The sequence below is a fragment of the Anneissia japonica genome, unplaced genomic scaffold (genome assembly GCF_011630105.1).
Source record: "Anneissia japonica isolate Jap-2015-1 unplaced genomic scaffold, ASM1163010v1 scaffold288292_len1863012_cov191, whole genome shotgun sequence".
NCBI classification, from domain to species: domain Eukaryota; kingdom Metazoa; phylum Echinodermata; class Crinoidea; order Comatulida; family Comatulidae; genus Anneissia; species Anneissia japonica.
The window spans coordinates 924,707-945,812 of NW_022688773.1; the positions used below are offsets into that span (position 1 = coordinate 924,707).

Here is a 21,106-nt window from a genome sequence, read left to right on the forward strand (position 1 = left end):
GGTAAAAATGGCCCCATATGACAGGTAGGTAAAAATGGCCCCAATAATCAAATTCTGAATTAAAACTGATTTTCTTGAGTCATTATATGCATTTTTTTATCTTAACTAATTTAGTTTTTAAAAGGAATCTCCCCAATAATCAAATTCTGTAACAAACACACAATTGATCCACATGCTTTAACTACTGTTTATTGCATTGTTTATAACATGTAAAGTTAATTCATTTGATATTTAACAAAAGTGAAGTTTGTGGTTATCTATGAGTTGCATATTTTGGTAGTTAAAGTACTGTATACTGTATGCTTATACACATCTAGATGTGTATAAGAGACAGACTGTATACTGTATGTCATTCCTCTACTTTGTTAGTGAAATAACGTTTTTAAAACTTTTATTTCTATTATCAAAAAATGTTATTCAATGGCCATTGTTTTTCAATTATCTCTCAGAACATTATTTGCATCTGCATTATTTGTTAAAAAACAAATGCTTTTAAAGAAATTTAAAAAAATCACATATTGATCTCAGTTCAAAGGAAAAAATAAAACTTATTTCTAAATTTACAATTTTCACCTATAAAACGTCTTAATTTCACAAAATAGTGGGTTCTTTTTCAAACAAATACATCCTGCCTAATATATGTGTGTTTAGATTAGATCTTTTGCTTTAACTTGGGAAACTGAGATCATTTTAGATACTATTCCTGTATAAGCTAAATTTTTTTTTCATATTACTGCTGTCTCTTATACACATCTAGATGTGTATAAGAGACAGACTCATTACCTTAGCATGAAAAGGTGTTTTTTTAAATGAGAGCGTGTTTCAGCTTAGCGTACAAATTGCGTTCCATATTACTGTATTATCCAGATAATCGTATGGATTAATCAGTGGGCGGCTGTTTTAAGCAATTTAGGCTTTAGCCCATCATGTTATAAGATGAATAAAAATACAGAAAAACCACAGTTCCATGACTTACTGCACCATTATAATACATTGTATAGTGGCCATCCACTTGGAATAATAAGACACGTTTTCTATAAATTGTATAAAAACAACTAAACCTGAAAAATACCTTACTGACTTGAGGTAAACCACGAAATGTATTGAAACTACAGTAACTGAATGAAATCCGTAAAAAGTAGATTAATTCTTTTTAAAAAATACTGTACTGTATATCATCTATAAAACTTGGAAAACAGTCGAAACAATTGTTCCATATTTGCATAAATTTCTTAAATTGGCAGGTGGTAATCAATTTATGGATTTTTCGTAGTAAAACAATGTTTGTAAATCAGTAAACAATGTTTTGATATGTTTTTTATTGGAAGTTATCTTACTTGACCATTTTAAATGAGACTAAAATAGAAATAATTAGTTTACTTAATTAGATTGATCGAGCTACTTGTGAATATGCACACTTTAGTAAGTCTTATTATTATTATTATTTACTTATTATCATCATTATTTTATTAGGAATTTAAGGAAAATGTTTTATTTACTAAGTCTCCCTCCAATTATGACCTCTTATAGGACTTGTGTTCCTATGGTCTTTATCAGCTTTGGTTTCTAATTACAGATAAAGACATTGTTTAGTTAACTTGGGACAATAAAAAGGTAGTCTTTATTGGAGGTATGATAATGCATATTCTTTACCGTCAAACTCATATTAAAAATACAAATTCGAAAATTGACTTACTTGTGACGAAAAACAAAGGAAACAACCATACAGCAATTAAACAACACAATATGATAAAAGCCCATTATACAATAAAATCACAAAAGGTAGGTAGTCTTTAATTGGAGGGATCTTTAATCAGAGGGAGACCTGCAGTTTATTCACTGAGCTTCTACGCCATCTGGTCCTGGAAGCCCAGGAATCGTGATTAAGCTCGGAATTTATGATTTGTACAAATCACATCTGCTTGCAAAGTTTCCATTTACAGTTAGTTATGGGAATGACCTCTCACCTGCCTTGTTACATTCACAAAGGTGGCTCACCGAACTACCTAATGTCTGTACCGCAAGTATAAGCACCTACGACACTCACAAGCACACCTAGGTACCACATTCACCTGATGACCTATTACAGTACCTCATAAATTTTGCAGAAACCCATAGGGATCCACCTTTTAATAGTCTCGTCTTTATAACTACCTAACTGTAGTCCACTGGTCTATAGCCTATAGGCCATTATTTCCAATAGCACCATTATAAAATAGAATGTGAAAATATTTCTTTAGAATTGATTTTAAAAAATTCGCTGAAAATAGTTCTCATTATCCAGGTGTTCCATGAAAAACACAACTCCCTTTCAGTAAGCTATGACCTGAAGCTAATACTGCACTTTCAATGCAATTTCAGATCAAAAACAGATAGCTTTTGAAGAATATGGCAACCTCCAGTACAGTAAATTAGATTTCTTTTACATTCACTGGAGTAGATATCTTTTAGTGCAGCCAGGTGTATGGTAGTTTTTGGTTGGGTATCAAGTTGAAGTATTTAGCCTCTGGGAACACTCTGTAAAATTTTCTCAGTTATATATTATATCTTAAGGCAATGTCAACATTTCTGAATTCCTAAATCATTTAGATGCAGCTCCTCATATTCTCAGTGCACTGAGAGCTTCATTAGGCCCTATAAAAAAATATTATTAGTTTATCACACTATCTAGGCTGAAAAAGTGATGAGGGAGGAATTTTTTTTTTTCCTAAAGCCAAATATCACCCTTAGGTTATTTGCTGGTATATTGATATTCAAAGTAAAACATGACTGAGATAATACAAACAACATCTACTATTTAATATAAACAAATTATTTTTTTGCTTTTTTTATATTTTCAAAAAAAATTAACCTTTTCAGTACCATAGAAGACATGCACATGAGGGTGATAAACTAATATTTGTTTTTATTGGGCCTTACCAGTACATCTTAGGTAGGAACAGCATAGCATCATCATCAATTACGCTCCACATTTTTTTTTACCTTGTCATACCATTTTAATAGTATCGTATCGCGATTTACTTTCAGTCCCAAAGCTCAAAATTCAAAAACAAATTAAATTTTGTAGTTGTGTGCTTTGTGTGAGCAAAGCAGTAGAATTTTTTTCATCTTTTCCATGGAGAATTAACTTAATATTTATCCTTTAGTTTTCAAGAGAGAGAAGTTAATAAGAATTAATTATTGACTTGACAATATTATTATTGAGAATAATTTCAATACTCCATATTTAGAAAATAAACAACCAATTAATGCAAATTGCTAATTTCTAATTATTACAAATCCATCTCACTGGTAATAAACAATAGTAATCCATTCAATGTTTACCCAGGAGGAACTGCCAAAATAAACAGAAGCTAAACCAATCATACTGTAGTTTAGCCACTGGCAAGTAAACATCAAACAGAAAAAAATGGCATATCACTACTAGACAGTGTTGACCATAGTTAATCATTAGCATCAATATGGACTTGGAATTGACAGAAATAACCATGTGGATAAATGGTTTCTAGTTCAGTTTTTTCAATAACCATGATGAAAAAATCATTGCACTCAGGTTTACTACAATTTAAATCAATGTTTTATAGGACAAAATATCAACAGATTTAATTTGAATTTCTATACGTATACCTATTGTATAGTAAAAGATACAAGTCTGAACGTGAAGCTCTGGGGATGGATTTATCAAACTAGAAATCAGCTTAAATTTATCTTTAAGACCATTTTTTGTGCGTAAGTCAGACTTAATAATATTGCTTTAGCTTTAAAATTGCTTAAAATTACGCATGCACCATCTAAGACGATTTTTGCTAAGATTTTTCTAAGGTGGTTTGATAAATCAGCTTTGGATATTTGCTTAGGAACATCTAACTTTTTTGACTTAATGACATTTGCTAAGCTGAGATTGATAAATCCCAGGCCAGGGCTCACAGGCCATCTCTCATTTTCATGGTGTTTGGGCCAGACTCTGCAAGGCTGTGAGGGGTTCGTTACTGCTCCCAAAGAGCAAGACTATTTTACCTTCCCAGAATATGCTAATATCAATTTATATTTCCGAGTAGAGACAGACTAATATTCAGTAGATTAATGTCACTGTTATTTGAATGGTGAGGGTTTTGAACCCCTGTCCGCAACGCTTCCACACTGTACAGTACCCAGTGGCAGGTCTACAGCTGTATGTAGCTTTCTAAAGTAAAGTTAACCAACAACCGAGTAATTCAAAAACACTGTGTAGCCAGATGCCGCCAAACCAACGGCGACAAATTCATTGCGCTTCCTTGAAACTTGTGCATCGTGGAATCGCATTTTCCATGGAATTCCGACGCCATGTGTCAATTATATTTTCGGTAACTGATAAAGCAAGTGGGTATTACAATTCAATCATAGTCATTAATCTTTATGACTTTGAAAATTAAAATGTTTAATATTAAATTAATATAACTTATTTATGACCATCTTCGCCAATATTTTTTCTGAATTTCTTCATGTTATTCATCATCGTTCATTCCTTCTTTCTTTAGCACTTTCCATTTTACCTTTTAGTTTAGCTCTTTCTTTTCTCTACATCCTACTTTCCTACTTCATTCTCTTTTCTACCCCTCATCTTCCCTTCTTTTTTTAAATTTTTTAATCTCATTCATTTCTTTCTCTGTACCTTTTCCTTGAATAAGCTTGAATAATTGTTTAGTTTTAAAAACAATTTCTTAAGACATTCCAAGATATTTGTTTCAAAGTTATTACAACTTCAAGAAACACACAGCGATGAAATAACCCAGGCAATCAACGCAAAGCAAGAGTGAACCATCTACGAATATCTGACATACAAAAAACAATTAATTACATCTGCGCTCAGAAGGGAAAAAAAGCAAGCCTAGCAAATTTTTAATTTAGGTTCAACTAAAATGCCAAAAGAAATTTGTTCAACAAATTATCCATGTCTGAAAGCGCTCGTAAGAATGTTAACAAAACATGACCCTGCGACCTTCACCTACATCAACGACCTTCAGACTGAAATCTCTGTTTATTAATTTTAGCTTTCAACTTCTATTTCAATTCCACAGCAAAGTAGAATTCGGTTTCAGTGCATTACTGTATATACTGTATACTTGCTATTACCATTTCCTTACCAATTATACTTTTAGCTATTGTATCATCCCTCCCTTATTCTTGCATCCATTTTCTATTCACATGAAATAATCAAAACACATCAAACTGCTACTACAATTATTACTACAGCACTGTCTTGTATCGTATATTATTTCCTATTAATACATGTAAAAAGTGAAGGTGGTTGCAATGGGCACTAGATACGAAATATTACTGTACAATACAATAAATCTTCATTGTCACAACAATATAAATACAGCTATGAGATACTGTTCCTTAAATACACTCTAGTACAAAAATATAGAAATTTAATTAAATACATACATACAGTACATACAAGTTACACACAAAATTTGCTAAATTAAAAAACACAAGATGTTCATAATATTTACAGAAGAAACTGAATTTCATTCTTATTCATATTTCTTTCACCATGCCAAAAAATTAAATTTACCACCAGTAACTTATGTACAGTTCACAAACCAACGGAGACCCCTGAACACCAATTTCAAAACCACCTTTTCATAGAACCAACCTTTAACATTTTAACCCAAAGCTACTTTACTGTAATTGGAGACCACTTACATTTTTAGGTCCCAAAGGACTTGAATTTGAGGGCAAACTGTAGTTTCAGATTCAAATTCAGATCACAAAAAAAAATCAATAAACAGCTAATGAAAATATAAAATTGTACATACCAAGTAACGCTTGAAACAGATGACTTTTGAAGATGCGGATTACCCTTTCAATAGCATTCCTTAAAGGTCTGTCGCTTGGCTTACTCAATTTTGAGTGGTAGTCCTCGAGTAATTCCAAAGCCCTGTGGGCTTCTATAGGAATACAAAAAAAAAAACAAAAAAAACATCATTATATATATAATTATTATTAAATATGAATCAAAATTAAGTTTAATATGCAATTCATCTTTAAAATGACAATCATAAAGTGCTTGTGACAAATATTTGGATAAATCCTTTTATGTTTTTGAAAATGTGAACACCCTGAATTTTCCAGCCTGTGACTGGCTCAGGATGTATACCTCAACAATTCTGTGAATACTAGAATGTACTGAATGGGTGACTATTTACTGGACACTGAGGCTGCTCCCTGAATAATTTTTTCATTCCTGATGATGACATAATTAATGTCGAAATATTGAATCCCAACACGATGGCGTGTATTTCAATACTTGGAGTATGTATTATACTTTCAAATATGCTATAGGTGCCAAACAATTCCGAAAGCCAATTTTATTAAATGTCAGAATGCCAACAACATTGAAACTGATTCTAATAAGTGAAGAATTTGATTTACATAACAAATTAATCAGAGATATCATCACACATAAATTGTTGACCTTACTAAAAATGCTTGGAATTTACAAAATGTCTAAAATTAAAAGAAAAGTAATTAATTGAAACAAATAATATACAGGTATAAATCAACCAAGTGAAAGTAAAGTTGTGATCTAAGTCATCGAAAAGCAAAGCAAATCACATGCCTAAAACGTCACACTCCCAGGCACCACTTGACAGATAGCCGAACAAAAGAGCATTAGATAACTACTACTTTGCTGTATTAAAATACAAAATTAAAACTCACTCATAAAACAACTGAAATAAAGCATTCAGAAGAAAAACTATATGTTCAAAACAGATCAATTATTGTCAAATGCCTATCTTACTGCAGATTTTACTTTATTACTGTATCTGAATTTTTATTAAATTTTATGATTTTTCCAATTTAATTTATTTGATTTTTCATACATTTATTGTGCCTTTGCAGCTAGCCAAGGGCAACGTTCCAACATGTCATAATACCTAGCATAATAAAGTTAAGCCAGGAATAAAGTTATGACAGGCCATAAGGTACAGTATTTGGGCATTCACAGTATTTGGCAAAGTCTTAACAGAACATGAAGAGAAAGTTGTCGGAATCAACGAAAACCAAAACATACAGTAGCTACACTGAAGTAGTTCTGAATGGTCACATTTTATTTGAAACCAGGGATCCAAATATTCTGAATAAATTGTTTACTGCAAGTATAAACTTTTTTTATTTAAATTTCAAATGAAAATTTAAATATAAAAATAATTTTCTGGTAAATAATTGAACGTTCTGATACTCTTTGCTATACTGCCCTATCCTTAAAATGGACTAATATTGATATTATCAATATTGATCATTTGGCTTAATACTGACTACACATTTTAGTGATAAACAAGTAAAGGACTTTCGTATTTTAAAAAATGTCTGTATTCCAGTGAAAACTAATTGTTTTGATTTGTCTAATTTGAAGCTATTGTAAGGTTATCTTTTAATATTTTATTGTCAATATCATACAAGAATGATCAATTCAATATATTATTTGATTTTTTTTAAGATCATATAAGACTATAAATTAGAATTCCTTTAGCAAAATGGTTCTAGCCAACACATCTGCAAAAAAAATAAATACATAAAATGTTGAAATGAAGGAAAAAAAGGCATGTGGTAAAAAGTAATTACTCCCTTAGGCTTATGTTCGAGATTCTATAGTCACATTGTTACGAAAAGAATGCAAAGTGACAATGTACTTAATAAACTAACTTTCTGTTAATATTACACAAATCAGTAGTGATGTTGGTAGTCTATGAGTGGATACTTACTGGATAAACCGACTAAATGCCTATTCTTTCTCAAACATGTGAACACCCCTCGAAAACGAAATGGAACAGTCGGCCCTGGCGCCATGCACAAGTGACCCTGCAACAATGCTTCGTCCTCATTCTTTTTCGATAGATCGAATGGAATTCTTCACTCGTAATTTACGTGTGATTTTGGATTGTTATTATCTGGATTTTCTACTTGAATTCATGAAGGATGTTATGATTGCACCACCTATAACACTGAGTGCCACTGATATAAAAGTGTATATCAGAATAAATTATACTAAATATTTAATAGATGGATAAATGTGGGTGATAGACATTCTCTGCCACAGACATTACGTAACAGAGGATTCTAAATAAATTTTACAGTATGCAATTGGCAATCAAGTTACAAATAAAATTAGTTTCAAAGTTATGAAAAGTTTAGGATACGAAATGTTAACCCCCACAACAAATGTTTATATCCGAGGAAAAAAATAAATATTTTATCACAAAATTTTATAGATGTCAGAAAAAATTTAGAAAAAATTCCCTTGTTTTATTCCATTTGCTATAATATTTTACTGTAACTATTAAATGATTTTTATTTTTATTTGAGATAATTATGGGAGTTCAGTAAGTTAAGGCCAAATAAATTAATTGTTATTTTCACATCCAGGATTTGAAATGTTTTGGTGAGTGTACTTATTTGTTATTTACAGTACTCTCTACAATATACTAATGGTAAACAAACTGGCAAATAATAACAATTATTTTTTTATAATTGAAATAACATTAATCTTTGTTGACATTTATGTTTCCACCTGCTCTTAGGCTTTTGACAACAATTTTTCAGATCGTCATTATTCTTATTTTCCATGTAAAAATATTTTTTTTGGAATAGTGAATTTTTTCACGAGGCTCCAGAATTTGATGAGGGTGCAGGAACATGAACAAGTAATTTTTAATTTGGCCTAAATAAACATGGTGGTAATAAAATTTGTGTCTATCATTTATTCAACATTTTGTCTTAGACATGGATTTTTGTTACCTATAATCTTTCTTTTTCAGAAGAAATTTCAGGAAGAATCATTCAACATTTCACATCTATTCTACTATAATTCTCCTCTATTAATAAAGGTCAAGATATCATATACAAATCAGCTGTCTAAAAATAAAGACTTTACATTGATATTCAGGTCACCCAATTAAACAACATATTGACCATAGTCTCAGATATGACTATGCCAATGCAAATAATAGTATACAAATTGCATGACCTGATAACTTTCCCAATAATACTAATCTGTAGGTCTGATAAATTCAAACAGTGTATAATAATGTTGCACAACTATTATTTTTTTAAATTATCACCAACAGCTTTGATTCTAAATAAATTATTACAATCAAATCCAGGATTTTCTTACTCTGAAAAGATGGAAGTGAAAATTTGAAATCCATTTTAGAGGGGAGTGGGGGAAGGTGGTAGGGTTGGGATGTTTCCTTGCTTACTGTTGAGTTTCACAGTAGCCATTACAATCTGCTACTGTATATGATTTCACAATTTGTTACAAGATTTTTGCCTGCTGCCAGCCAAGGAGTGTGTGCCCCATTGTCAACTCCTGGTTCTACTTATAACCAGTAGTTGTGGGCTATAACAAAAACAGGTGTTGAAAAAAAAAGTGCAAGTCACAGACTCTAAGACAGACAGTATTTTTTTTATTTTCTTATCAATAATTTTAATATTTCACCAGTCGTGTGCTTCTGTGTATTGAATAGTGATTAAATTTTGACAATATCTTTTAATTGTTTCTTAAAATGTAAAATTATTAAATAATTAAATTAAGGTAGTGTAAAATCAATGAATATTATGTTTCTTACTATTTTCATGTTGTTTTTTTTTCAAAACACTACTACCACTACTGTTTTATTGTAGGTATTAAAAATTATAAAACATATAAAATGTTGCTTCCATTACAATACAAGAATGATAGGATTAGGAATGTATGATCTATTAATAAACATTAAGATCAAAGGAGAATGAAACATGTGATGACAAAAGAATTTAAAACAGTATCACGTACCAATAAAATCATATTATGAATTAATCCCTAATTTCCTTCTGTCGTGTTTTATCCATTATCTCATACTGTATTATGGTACTGGAGACCTAGTTTACTGTTAGCAGGAGAGTAGGCTTATAATAATCATGAACAAAGGACTATACAAACAACACAGCACACATAGTATAGTTTTTATCAACAATCTGTGTTCTCCTGAAGCCGTCTAAGCCGTCAATTTTACCGGTAAAAATAACTGGCCAACCAGTAAAAATTTTGAGTTTGTCAAAAAAAAAAAACTACTGATTAGGCCTAGGTAGTCTAGGCTGGCCCTCTTTCAGTAATGTCTTTCCAGTCTATGGCTATGAATGTGTGTTCTTGTTTCTTCAAGTCATTATACCCCACTCAAATGGGGTAACACACCTCACACTGCATGCATTGCTGAATTTTTATGGACAAATTTACCAGTAAAAAAATTTCAATTGGGAGAACACTGACAATGTTTGATGTACAGTAGAACATTAGGGTAGGGCTGATTCAATGGATGATCATGATACAGTAGTTCATAGGAAATTCATACATCCTTAAAACTTACTCATCAAATCATCAAGAATTTTAAAGGTTAAGATTAATATCATAAAACATATGGAAAACTTTAAAAAAAATCAATTAAAACACTAAATACAGCTTATTTAAAAGGATAATTCTTTGTCAATGAGACAAACATGATGTGAATACAAAATTTACAAATACGTACACCGGCTTATTTATTATTCATTAATAGTTTTGTTTTATCTTCATGTTTTTCTTGTATTCCTTGTTTACCATTTATGAAAACGGTTAATTTTTGTTAAGCGTCTTTGTATTACTTAGCATTAATTTAAACATTTTATTTCTAAATTGTATTTATTTATGCCTAGTATTAAGCTGGCTTTTTGTTTGTATTTAAACTGTTATTCTGGATGCACCACTATTGTGTGTGCCACATATCTTAAGGTGTTATTCCTAATAAATTGATTGATTGATTGATTTGATTGATTGATTGATTAACTTACCAACAATTATTCATTAAGATTAGCTGGGTGAGAAACATAGATTTATCTGAATAAACAATGCTCTAACATTTAAGTACAGGCCTCCCTCTAATTAAAGACCACTTTTGGGACTGCCAGGGTTCTATAGTCTGTATTTATTAGAACCAGTTGGTCTCTAATTAGAAATACAGTAGTAACCCTCATTTACGAACCCCGATTTTACGAATTCCCGATTTTACGAACGTAATATAAAGGTGATGACATCATAAAAATTGAAGCGAAAGATAAAAAAAAAAAAAAAATCTGCTCGAATTGTAACTGTTATTATCATGCATACAACACAACACACCATACTATGCAGTACTATGTAATTCTCAAGTGAAGGAGGCCCGCTAACAGGCCTCTTCAAATTCAGTGTTTTTTTATGGCTTCACACATATGCATGCGACAAATTTTACTTCTCTTTCAAACATCGGTTTTGGCTTTAAAATTCAACATAGTGCTTGATTGTTTTATTGAATGATCAATATATATAATAAACAAGTATCAATGGAAGTTGTGTTGGAGTAAAATCCACAATCTAGGTATTTATTAAGAAGGTAAAAATGTCTGATAAAAACAAATTTGTGTAGGGCCTAGAGTGGGATCAGAATGCTTAGAAGCTGCCTACTGTAGGCCTAGGCCCCCTCAGACGTAGCTGCGTAAGCCTGTAGGCCTAGCCTAGGCCTAGTTTATGCCAGTGTAAGTAGTACCAGTGCAAATATATAGGAATTTGAGTCAACCCCGCTTTTACGAATACCCGAATTTACGAACGGCTCTGGGCCCATAAATGAGGGGTTCTACTGTAAAGACATTTTGTTAATTCGGGGCCATAGAAAAGCGGTCTTTAATTTGAGAGGGTGTTTAATTAGAGGGAAATCAATATTAATAGTTTATTATTTAAACCTTTGTTTGATGGGTTATTTTTCATTCATAAAAAAAGATTTCATAGAATAATAATCAATAAGTACATGGTTTCATTATTGCTAAAATTTTAAAATGCGGGAAAAATAGTGCATATTGCTAGTATAAATAGAGGTGTTCGTACTGTACACACATAAGGATATAAAATATACAGTAGACAAAAAGTAAACACAATTTCAATCATCACTACAATTATTATAAATTAATTGTTTAATTGATTTGTATTGTGATTTAAATTTTTCCAAATAAAATTAATACAAATCTAAACCTGGTAACATTATTCTGTAAAATGGTTCCCTTAAACTGACGTTGAAACACATTTTGATGCTTTCAAAAATAAAATTGCAAAGCCTCTAAATCCAGGTTAGTATTCACATACACTACACATCAGTAGTTTTCAATCACTGGATAAAGATATCACGAAATTGAAATGCCATTTTCACTAAAACCTATATAGATTCAGTCGAAACATACTGTAATCTTTAGTCATATTTCCTGTTTTCTAAACAACTTAAAAACATTTTTATCAGATACAACACTTGGCATTTTGCCCAGAATAAGAATCAATTATCACTTTTAATTAATCTAAGACATAGATTAGACTACTTCATCAATTTCACGACGACTTCAGATTTCTCCTCCCTCTGGTCCCCTTCTAGCGTGTCAGTTAAATTCCACTTAAGCCAAGATAAATCAATATTCGGTAAATATCATACAGGATTCGCAAACACTTGCTTGGCTTTTTAAGACAGTTAAGAAATGTCTGTAGAATTCCATTGAAGATGCAATGGCGGATTATTACCAAATTTCATGCATATTAACTCCTTAATTCATAATTAAATATACAGTAGCACTATAGCCAATCAAAAGCTGAAAAACTCAGGATCTTTAAATTTTCAACAGGATTTTCAATCACAATAATTAAAATGCAAGACTGGAAATGTACCTTTAACAAGGCATTGCATTATTTAGAATTCTTTCATAGAATAGCAGTTAGTAACGCTTTTATCAATCGTGGTTTCCAAATGATGAATTCTACGCTGCCATTCTTTTTAACATTCTCTGCATTATATTTGGAATTGATAAAAATATTATTATTAATGAATCAAAGAGTTGATTAATTTTTCTTTATCAAAAATGACAAGTAGTAATTTAAGAATTCTAAAACACATTCAAATGTTACTATATAATAATGTCATCAGTATTACATTTTGTTTTTAAAAGGACACATTATTTTAAGAACACTGTGGTTGAAATTGCTTTAAAAATAAGAACATAAATATCACTGTCTGTCTGTTAGCAAGATTACGGAAAAACTAATGAATGGATCATCATAAATTTAAGGAAAGGTATACATAATAATTGAAGAGATGTTTAAATTTTGGGAAATGTCAAAGGACAAGATCAGGATCACGGATATTTGATTTTTATTTTTACCCCTAAACATAAAAGAAAATAGGAATCGCACATTAATAATACATAGCTATAGATGTATTAATTGATATTCAGGCACAGGGTGGAATTATGAACTCTCTGGAGTGACTGCTCTATTTTTATTTTATATTTTGACGAGTATAAAATCAAAAGAAGGGCTTCCAGATATCCGACTAAAATGCTGTCAAAATTTCTATGTTTACATTGTAATATTCAGAACAAAATGTCAGACAAAGTGAAGGATGACAAATGAGGTATGGTACCTGCCTTCTAATTCTGAGGTATGGTTTCAATCATTATCATATCATTTCTCATATGTACTGCATCATACTTTACTGTTGATTTGTAAATTTGTCTACATAGCACAAATTCTGTTTTTTAAATGATCTATAGATTAAATCAATAGATATTGGTCTAGTGGCTTACTGTAAGTGAAAAGTTGAATACAATATCTTCTTGTTCTTTGAATATAATGAATTAATCGGTTTCTTATCTATGCATACAGTATGAAACCTGTACAGTATATCAGTTTATAGATTAGATGATTTTATTCAGTTTCCCTGAAAAGGTTGCTGAGATAGTAACGAAAGCTTGGAAGTAAGAATTATATTTATTTCAGTATTTCCAATTGCAAAAAAAAAAAAAAAAAAATTTCTTTCACGACATGATTTTATTAGTTATTATCACATGTAATATTCAGTCACTTACTATACTATTATTAATTCATATCATACAGTACTATTTATAATTTTATATAAATAATTAGTAACAAATATTTTAATATATTACATACCATACTCATAATAATACTACTATTGAAAGGCAATAATTTTTTTTACATTTGCAATTAATTACTTCATTTCAGTTGTATTTTCACTTCATTCATATTTAAATATGTTAGTCATACAATAAAGCTCATGAAATAAAATATAATTGTTAATCAAAAAAAGTACTACCAGATAGGCATGAGCAAACTCACTTGCTTGACGCCCGGGACAAGTGTTTTTTACGGTCGGACAACAAGAAATTCAGGGACCACTTGTTCGTGGACAAGCACTTTTACAGTACAGAAACAAATTACCGCTTCGTATCTGCGCGTAACCTCTCGTAATCTGCTCGTAGGTAAGTTTTGAACGTAGCTACGAACCACTACAAAGGTCATTATTATTTTAATTAGCTTTGCAAATGATCGTAGGCTGGATCGTCGGGCTGATAAACAATGCGTAAACAATATTGAAATATAGTTTTACCAGCTGTCGCAATTTACTAAATAAACAATTGTTAGAACTTTATTATTTTGTTATATCCTACCTTATTATTAAATCGATCATGTTTTAAAACTGTGTTTAGTTCGCTAGCTGGGTCGGTAATTTAGTGGGCATTCAGTATGTTCGAATTTCGATGTCATTTAGGCTTACGTACGGCCTACATTTTCCACTATAGAGGAGGAGAGCAGACAGTAGTTATACTGGTAAACTTTCCAATTCGGAGAATTTTGATCTGATATTATTCTTCTGGTAGTAGGAATTTTCTTCTTTAAATAATACTGATGACAAATCATGTACAAATTATTACGATTTCTACAGATAACGTTGTTTATTGTTTACCGTAATTTGAAGCAGAACAACCTGCAAAGCGATCCAATACTAAATGGAAGTATAGAAATCACTACCTTGCCGAATTAAGGCTAGTCATGCTAGACCGCATTTACTTCGTTTTTTACTCACTGTCGCTCACAGCTTTTCAATATTTGCCACGAGGTTAACCTTTAACATACTTTACTGTGTTCTGATTGGCACGCACTCTAACGTCTAATGCTGGCTAAGTTTTATTTTCCATTGGGTTTTCCATGTGACATTCGGTAATTTTACAACCAACGGACGTTAATTCTCCTTTATATTTATTATTATCTTACTAAATCAAGACTACAAAATATTATTTGATGAACAATCTTTTCACATGTGTGTACTGTCATTGAGGACATCATTTTTTGACATTTAAAAGAGGTAAAATAATTGTAATAAAAAATAAGCTAGACCTAGCCTAGGCTAATTAATTTTAAAAAATAATACAGCGGTACAAACAAATTCCTGTCGTTAGGACAGCGAGTGGAAAAGGAGACTCCCATGAAGTCAAGTGTACGTTTTTCTTATTGAAAAACAGCTCCATACTTTAAATTAACAGTCTAAACTCGTGCTTGTCAATCACAAATTATCAAGCAATACATTGTTTATTCCAGTAAGTTACAGCAGTCTTTCTGCACATACAAATAAACAAGATGCTTTTGCTTCGTAGGTTCGCTTCGCGTAGCCTTGTTTAGATTGTTTATATCAGGCTACGATGTATCTACGAAGCCTGCGCGCAGGTAAAATTGCAATAGTTTGTGTCGGTACTGTATAAATACCAGACATTTTTAAAGACTTTGGGCGCACAGCCATTAGTTGATTAGTTGAGTTGGACTACATGAAATGTCTGGACTTCAAGACTAGTAATTACTTTCGAGTACAAATATGAACAGCAGCCATTACGCTGACTTCAAAAAAGGCCTTGTCCATTTCGTTTGTGCATGTTGGGAAGCCACTCTAGACAGACTAAGAAAGGGTAGTTAAATTGGGATGTAAGGTTGTTAAGAAAGTATAATACATACTCCAAGTATTGAAATACACGCCATACACGATGGCGTGTATTTCAATACTTGGAGTATGTATTATACTTTCTTATCTGAGATTAATCAGTGGACCTTTCGGTTTAAGGTTGTTAAAGTAATTAGAAAATAATTCACTTCTAAGTGATGGGGATAATGTGCAAGTAAAATCCAAATCTTGTAAAACTGGAGTTAAAATTTGAGGGTTTAGGGCCTATAAATAATCATTTTCCCATCTCAAAAATTTTGCCGTCTCGGAGATTCTCTGTAAGTAATTTGTCCCCTCTGGCCCATGCTCAGAGTTATATAGGCCTACAGTACAGTGCTTGTTTTTCGTTGAGAGGTAAGCAATTTTACTTATTTGGAAGCGGTTTGGCGCAGCATGAAAGGTTTGCTTTCCCAACCTCGAGGTCGGGGTTTCAATTCCTCGCTGTGCATTTCGCTTGTGTCCTCCCATAAAATGTTAGCGCCAGAAATCCGACGCCGCATTTTGAAAATATGAGCCGATTTCTACAGATATTTTGCAGAAAATTTGGGCCTTGATAGTAGGAACACAAGTATTTACGATTCTGCGCATCTATTTTTCTAGAGGTTTTCCCGTGCAATTTGAATTAGTTTTTTGTCCTCTCCGCAAAAAAAAAAAAAAAAAAAAAAACATTTGAAGTAATGTTTGTTGCAAATTAAGATTTGCAACAAACATACGGTATGGCCACTCCAACCTCACCCTCCCACCCAAATAACGTCTTTAAAACACAGTCCTGTCAGCGTGTGGCTGAGAACTCGTGTATTGTGGGAATCAACCATGCCTGAGAAATATTTACTTGCAGTTGTTGTGACGACAGCTTTTAAACTTGCAATAAGAAAACGATCAACACACTCCTACATACATAAAATTTTATTAATGTTTATTTTATTTGAAATTCTCCATATTATACATTATTAAAATATTTGGAAATTAAAAAAAGAAAGAAAAACATTTTTGCATGATTAATGCAGTATGCATGTAGACCTATTAATGTTGTAGGGCCATAGCAAAAATACTTTACATTTATGTTATTTTTTATGATTATTGCGCAATAATATTGGGACAAGTAAAATTGTTTTCAGGACAAGCGCATTTTTCAAAGGTACTTTTCCGGGGTCAAGTGAAAAAATACGAAATTCCCTCATGCCTGCCTACTAATTTTTTCATTAATAATAATATTAATAATGGATTTTCAAAAATTCTATGACTGGAAGTTTTATTTGTTGACTCGCAACATTTCATCCAGTTTCACTGACCTTTGTCAGGTGAATGACCCAGTAGACTGGTCATAAGGTGAAAAATTGTCATTCAACATTTAAAAAAAAAAAACTATTAGTTTCTTTTAGTTGTTTTTCTTTCTTACTGAACGCACCAAATTGTTGTGTGCCACTGAAACAAAAGTGTATGTTCAGTTAAATAAATAAACAAAAAAAATCCAGTGACATTAAAATTATTCTAATAATAATCCATCATCACTCAAATTCATATTATATATTAAGATATGGAAATTTTTCTTATTACAGTGACAATTGTTTCTGGTTGTTGTTTTAATAATATGCTTCACTAAAGGCCTCTAAGCAACTACACATTTTATCTCAGTAGTGAGGCTAACCCTAGTGCTAGTGTACAGTATTTGAGAAAATTTAAGATAAAATCTGCACATATGAACGATATACAAGCTGTTATGATCCTGAGTACACATTAATAAAACTCTTAATGGGATTATCTTCAATATTGTAAAGATTGTTTACAAATGATGTTTGCATCTATTACCATATACCACCACACTACCTACCCAAAACACATGCTACCGCCTCTCTGTGTAAAGGTTTATAAGTTTCCAAGAATTTCATAAAGTACCACTTGGTGCATAATGTACAGTATGGTTATTTGCACAAAAAATAGTTCAAGTCAGTTGATCACTCAAGTACTTGGACATCTTAAAAATATTTCTGAATATTACCCACTGTATATCAAGTGTTCTCCCAATTGAAAAATTTTTTACTGGTAAATTTGTATATATAAAGCCAGCTAAGCACATGCAACTTAGGGTATTACCTCTTTTAAGTGGAGTTCAATGGCTTAAAAAAACAATAAGTATCTAATCATAGCCTACAGTAGGCCTGGATTAGAATGATGATCATTTATTGAAAGAAGGCCAGCCTAGGCTACCTAGGCCTAATAATTGCTTTTTTTTTTATTCTACCAACACACAATTTTTATTGGTTGGTCAGTCATTTTTACTGGTAAATTGACGGCTAAAACGTCTTCATTAGAACATTGCTGTATTATTCTGCTTCTATGTGATACAAGCACTTTTTAACCACAAGGAAAAAGTGCTATAAATGACCATTAAATTAATATTTTTAAAGCTCTAATCATCATTGTGCAGTACTTCAAAAGTGATACTGGCAAATTTGGTATCTTGGATAGCAAGTCTTCCAGTAATTTAGTATCCTTTCTTTAAAATTTTTTTGTGAAATATACAATAAATATCAGAAAAATATTAAATAACTTATGTTAAAATCGCAATAAAATATGCACAATATATAAAATGATTACACTTTATAGCTAATTAGGTTTGAATTAAAATTTACAGACTTCAGTACATAATTTCTTTCAAAATTTAACTGGAATGGTATGCTTTTAAAGTCCGGGTACACACTATGCCGTACGAGTGTCGCACAACCGTCAGCCGATGAATCCTGCTCTGCTACCTGTGAGCGCTAGACGATGCAACACTGTCTGCTGATTGTCAGCGGCAGTCTGAATGGATCGTCATTAAAACACGATCTGTTGCGTGCACATCGTGGCATTGCATTCTTCATAGAACCATCGGGCGTAGTGAATGCTCGACTTTATGGCACCAGAACATAGTCAAGTTTTCTTAACAAAATGACTAACCAGGATGTTTGTAACTGGTGTTAAAGACGTTGTTAAAATGGATTGAATATACAATCCTGAAAACAAAATGTGGCTAAATTTTACACTAGCAGCATCTCACTTTTGTATCTAAAACAACTTTTAAGCAAGCTTTACCTATTCATAGGCTAACTGTAGCCTAGTTTCAAATGTAAAAATAAACAAGAATGCAGCGAGCTGGATGATACAACAGTTAGGCCATGGCTGGAGGTACGGTACCGAACCACATATGCACACGTTCCAACCACTAGACCTAAAAAATCGGTTGACGGGAGAATTTGCAGGTAAAGTGCACCCCCATTCCCACCAACTAGTGAAAAGCGCCCTCAACATCGAAATGTTCTGATAGCATTAACATTTTTAGAGAATTTATAAGATACCTATTCATTCATGTGGCATCATGTGGCTTAATTTCATCTATTTTACCGTGCGAATCCCATGTTTTTTTACAGGCCATACGTTAAAATTTTGTGGTTGTACTGTAAGTACAATGTATCTAGGCCTAGCCTATTCTTAGTTTTTAAAATTCGGGTGAACTTGAACAAATTTGGGAGACCGGGAGATAGCATGTATATTCGGGAGACTCGAATCGGGAGGGGTGGAACCTTTGCATGATACAGAATAGGATGTTGATTGGAGTACACAATGAAAAGAAGGAAACCTTAACAGTTCTGCAGGCATGTGAATCGGCCTCTGCTTCTTTGTTTGATTTGACATTGTAGTATGTTGAAGATACCTCAAGATTTGTTACAAAAAAAATAATGCTGCTTCAACATTTTTAAATGGATATTGTTCCAACATGCTGTATATTACAATTTACATTATGATTGATAGACTAGTTTTAAGGTTGGGTCAAGCCGCCTCCACTTATTCAACACCCTGGATTGGTGTAAAATCGTCAGAACAATAATAATATCCACTGTGTTTTTAAACACTCTTGACCCAGGCAGTAGTGATAAATCAAAAATGTCGTATCTGCTTATGTTCTTATTCCACACTGGCCTGTAGTACTTACTGTATAAAAATAGGGTTAGGGTGTGCGAGAGCATAAATAGCACATGGCCTTCCTGCACTGCACTGCTTATGCTAAGGCTCATCCACTTAAAAGCATCAATTTTTAGTTATTGTGCAATAGCCTATTTGCACTTTGGGGGTGAATATTATACTGAACATTAGTCAGCAGCCTAGGCCTAGAATTTACGATTAAAAGTACATTTACACTCAGCACTACAACAGTGAATCTTGAATCTAGCCTAAATAAACACACCACTGAACTGCATGCAGCACCACTGCATGTGTGTGTTGTCAGCTGTAGCCTGTGTCTGCTGTGATGTGTATACTTGTTGTTGTGTACTTCTTCCTAATCATTTCAATATTTTTACATTCGCCAAGGCAATACAGTTTTATTGACCATATTACAGGGCTCATATCTTACCTTGTTTACGAACTGGCATAGTTTTACAGAAAGATAATTCAAAGTTAGAACAAAGTATGTATCCAAAAGGTATTCACAAACTCGACGGTTATCGCAAGCAACGTATCTCACTTTCTTCGCTAGAGCGCACACGGGGTCACACCCGCTAGCAATCCTGTTTTGCTAGGCCTGTCGAAACTTTTGCAAAGTATTGAAGCTCGCTCTGCCAGAGCAAAAGGCATATAACACACTTATAACGGCAATAAATCAGCATAAATAACTAAAGTCCGATCGCTTTTTAAAATATGAAGTCAGCTCCTTCCTCTTGCATGAGCCACAATCCGTGCGAATTCCTAAAATCTCGATTCAAAACCACGGCGAAATCCCTGTGAACTGCAAGATGGCGGCAGACGCGGAAGTGATCATGTGACCTAACCCTTTAGCAAAAGTTCACTAACCGCAGCCAAAAATTTAGATTTTCCCTAAAATCGGTTTTAAATTTGATGAACAGGTCGGTATAGAAGTGTCATCTATTTTCAATAATATTTCTAATAAAAATGTGTAAACCCTAGTAGTATATAGCAGGATTAAAAATAAACAAGACAGAGGTGTTTATGTAGCTTGAAATCGCGCCCTGTGTTTTTTTTTATTAATACGCCAAATGAAGTAAAAACAATTGAATATTAAAATTTAAGATCGTCATTTCTAGAGCTGAGAAGATAACGCATCCAAAGAGCATGGTGTCTTTATTGACAAATTGCGCATCATTTCTGTGTTTTAAATATAAACAACTGTGATGTCTTAAATCATTTTGAAAGCATATGGTAGGCCTACTGAGGTCTTTCCAAACAGATGCTAACGCTCTTCAGAGAGCATC

General features: G+C 32.3%; 1 protein-coding gene across 1 annotated transcript in view; it reads right to left on the reverse strand.

Moving 5' to 3' along the window:
• Positions 1-20,652, reverse strand: part of LOC117123296 (disks large 1 tumor suppressor protein-like) — a 58,577-nt gene extending 37,925 nt beyond the window's left edge. Inside the window, exons 1-2 of the mRNA XM_033269169.1 lie at positions 20,251-20,652; positions 5,802-5,933 (exon numbers count right to left, since the gene is read on the reverse strand). Of these exons, the coding sequence (XP_033125060.1) occupies positions 5,802-5,933; positions 20,251-20,269 (151 nt within the window). The 5' untranslated portion in view covers positions 20,270-20,652. The remainder of the gene's footprint in view (positions 1-5,801; positions 5,934-20,250) is intronic.
• Between the last annotated feature and the right edge of the window lie 454 nt (positions 20,653-21,106).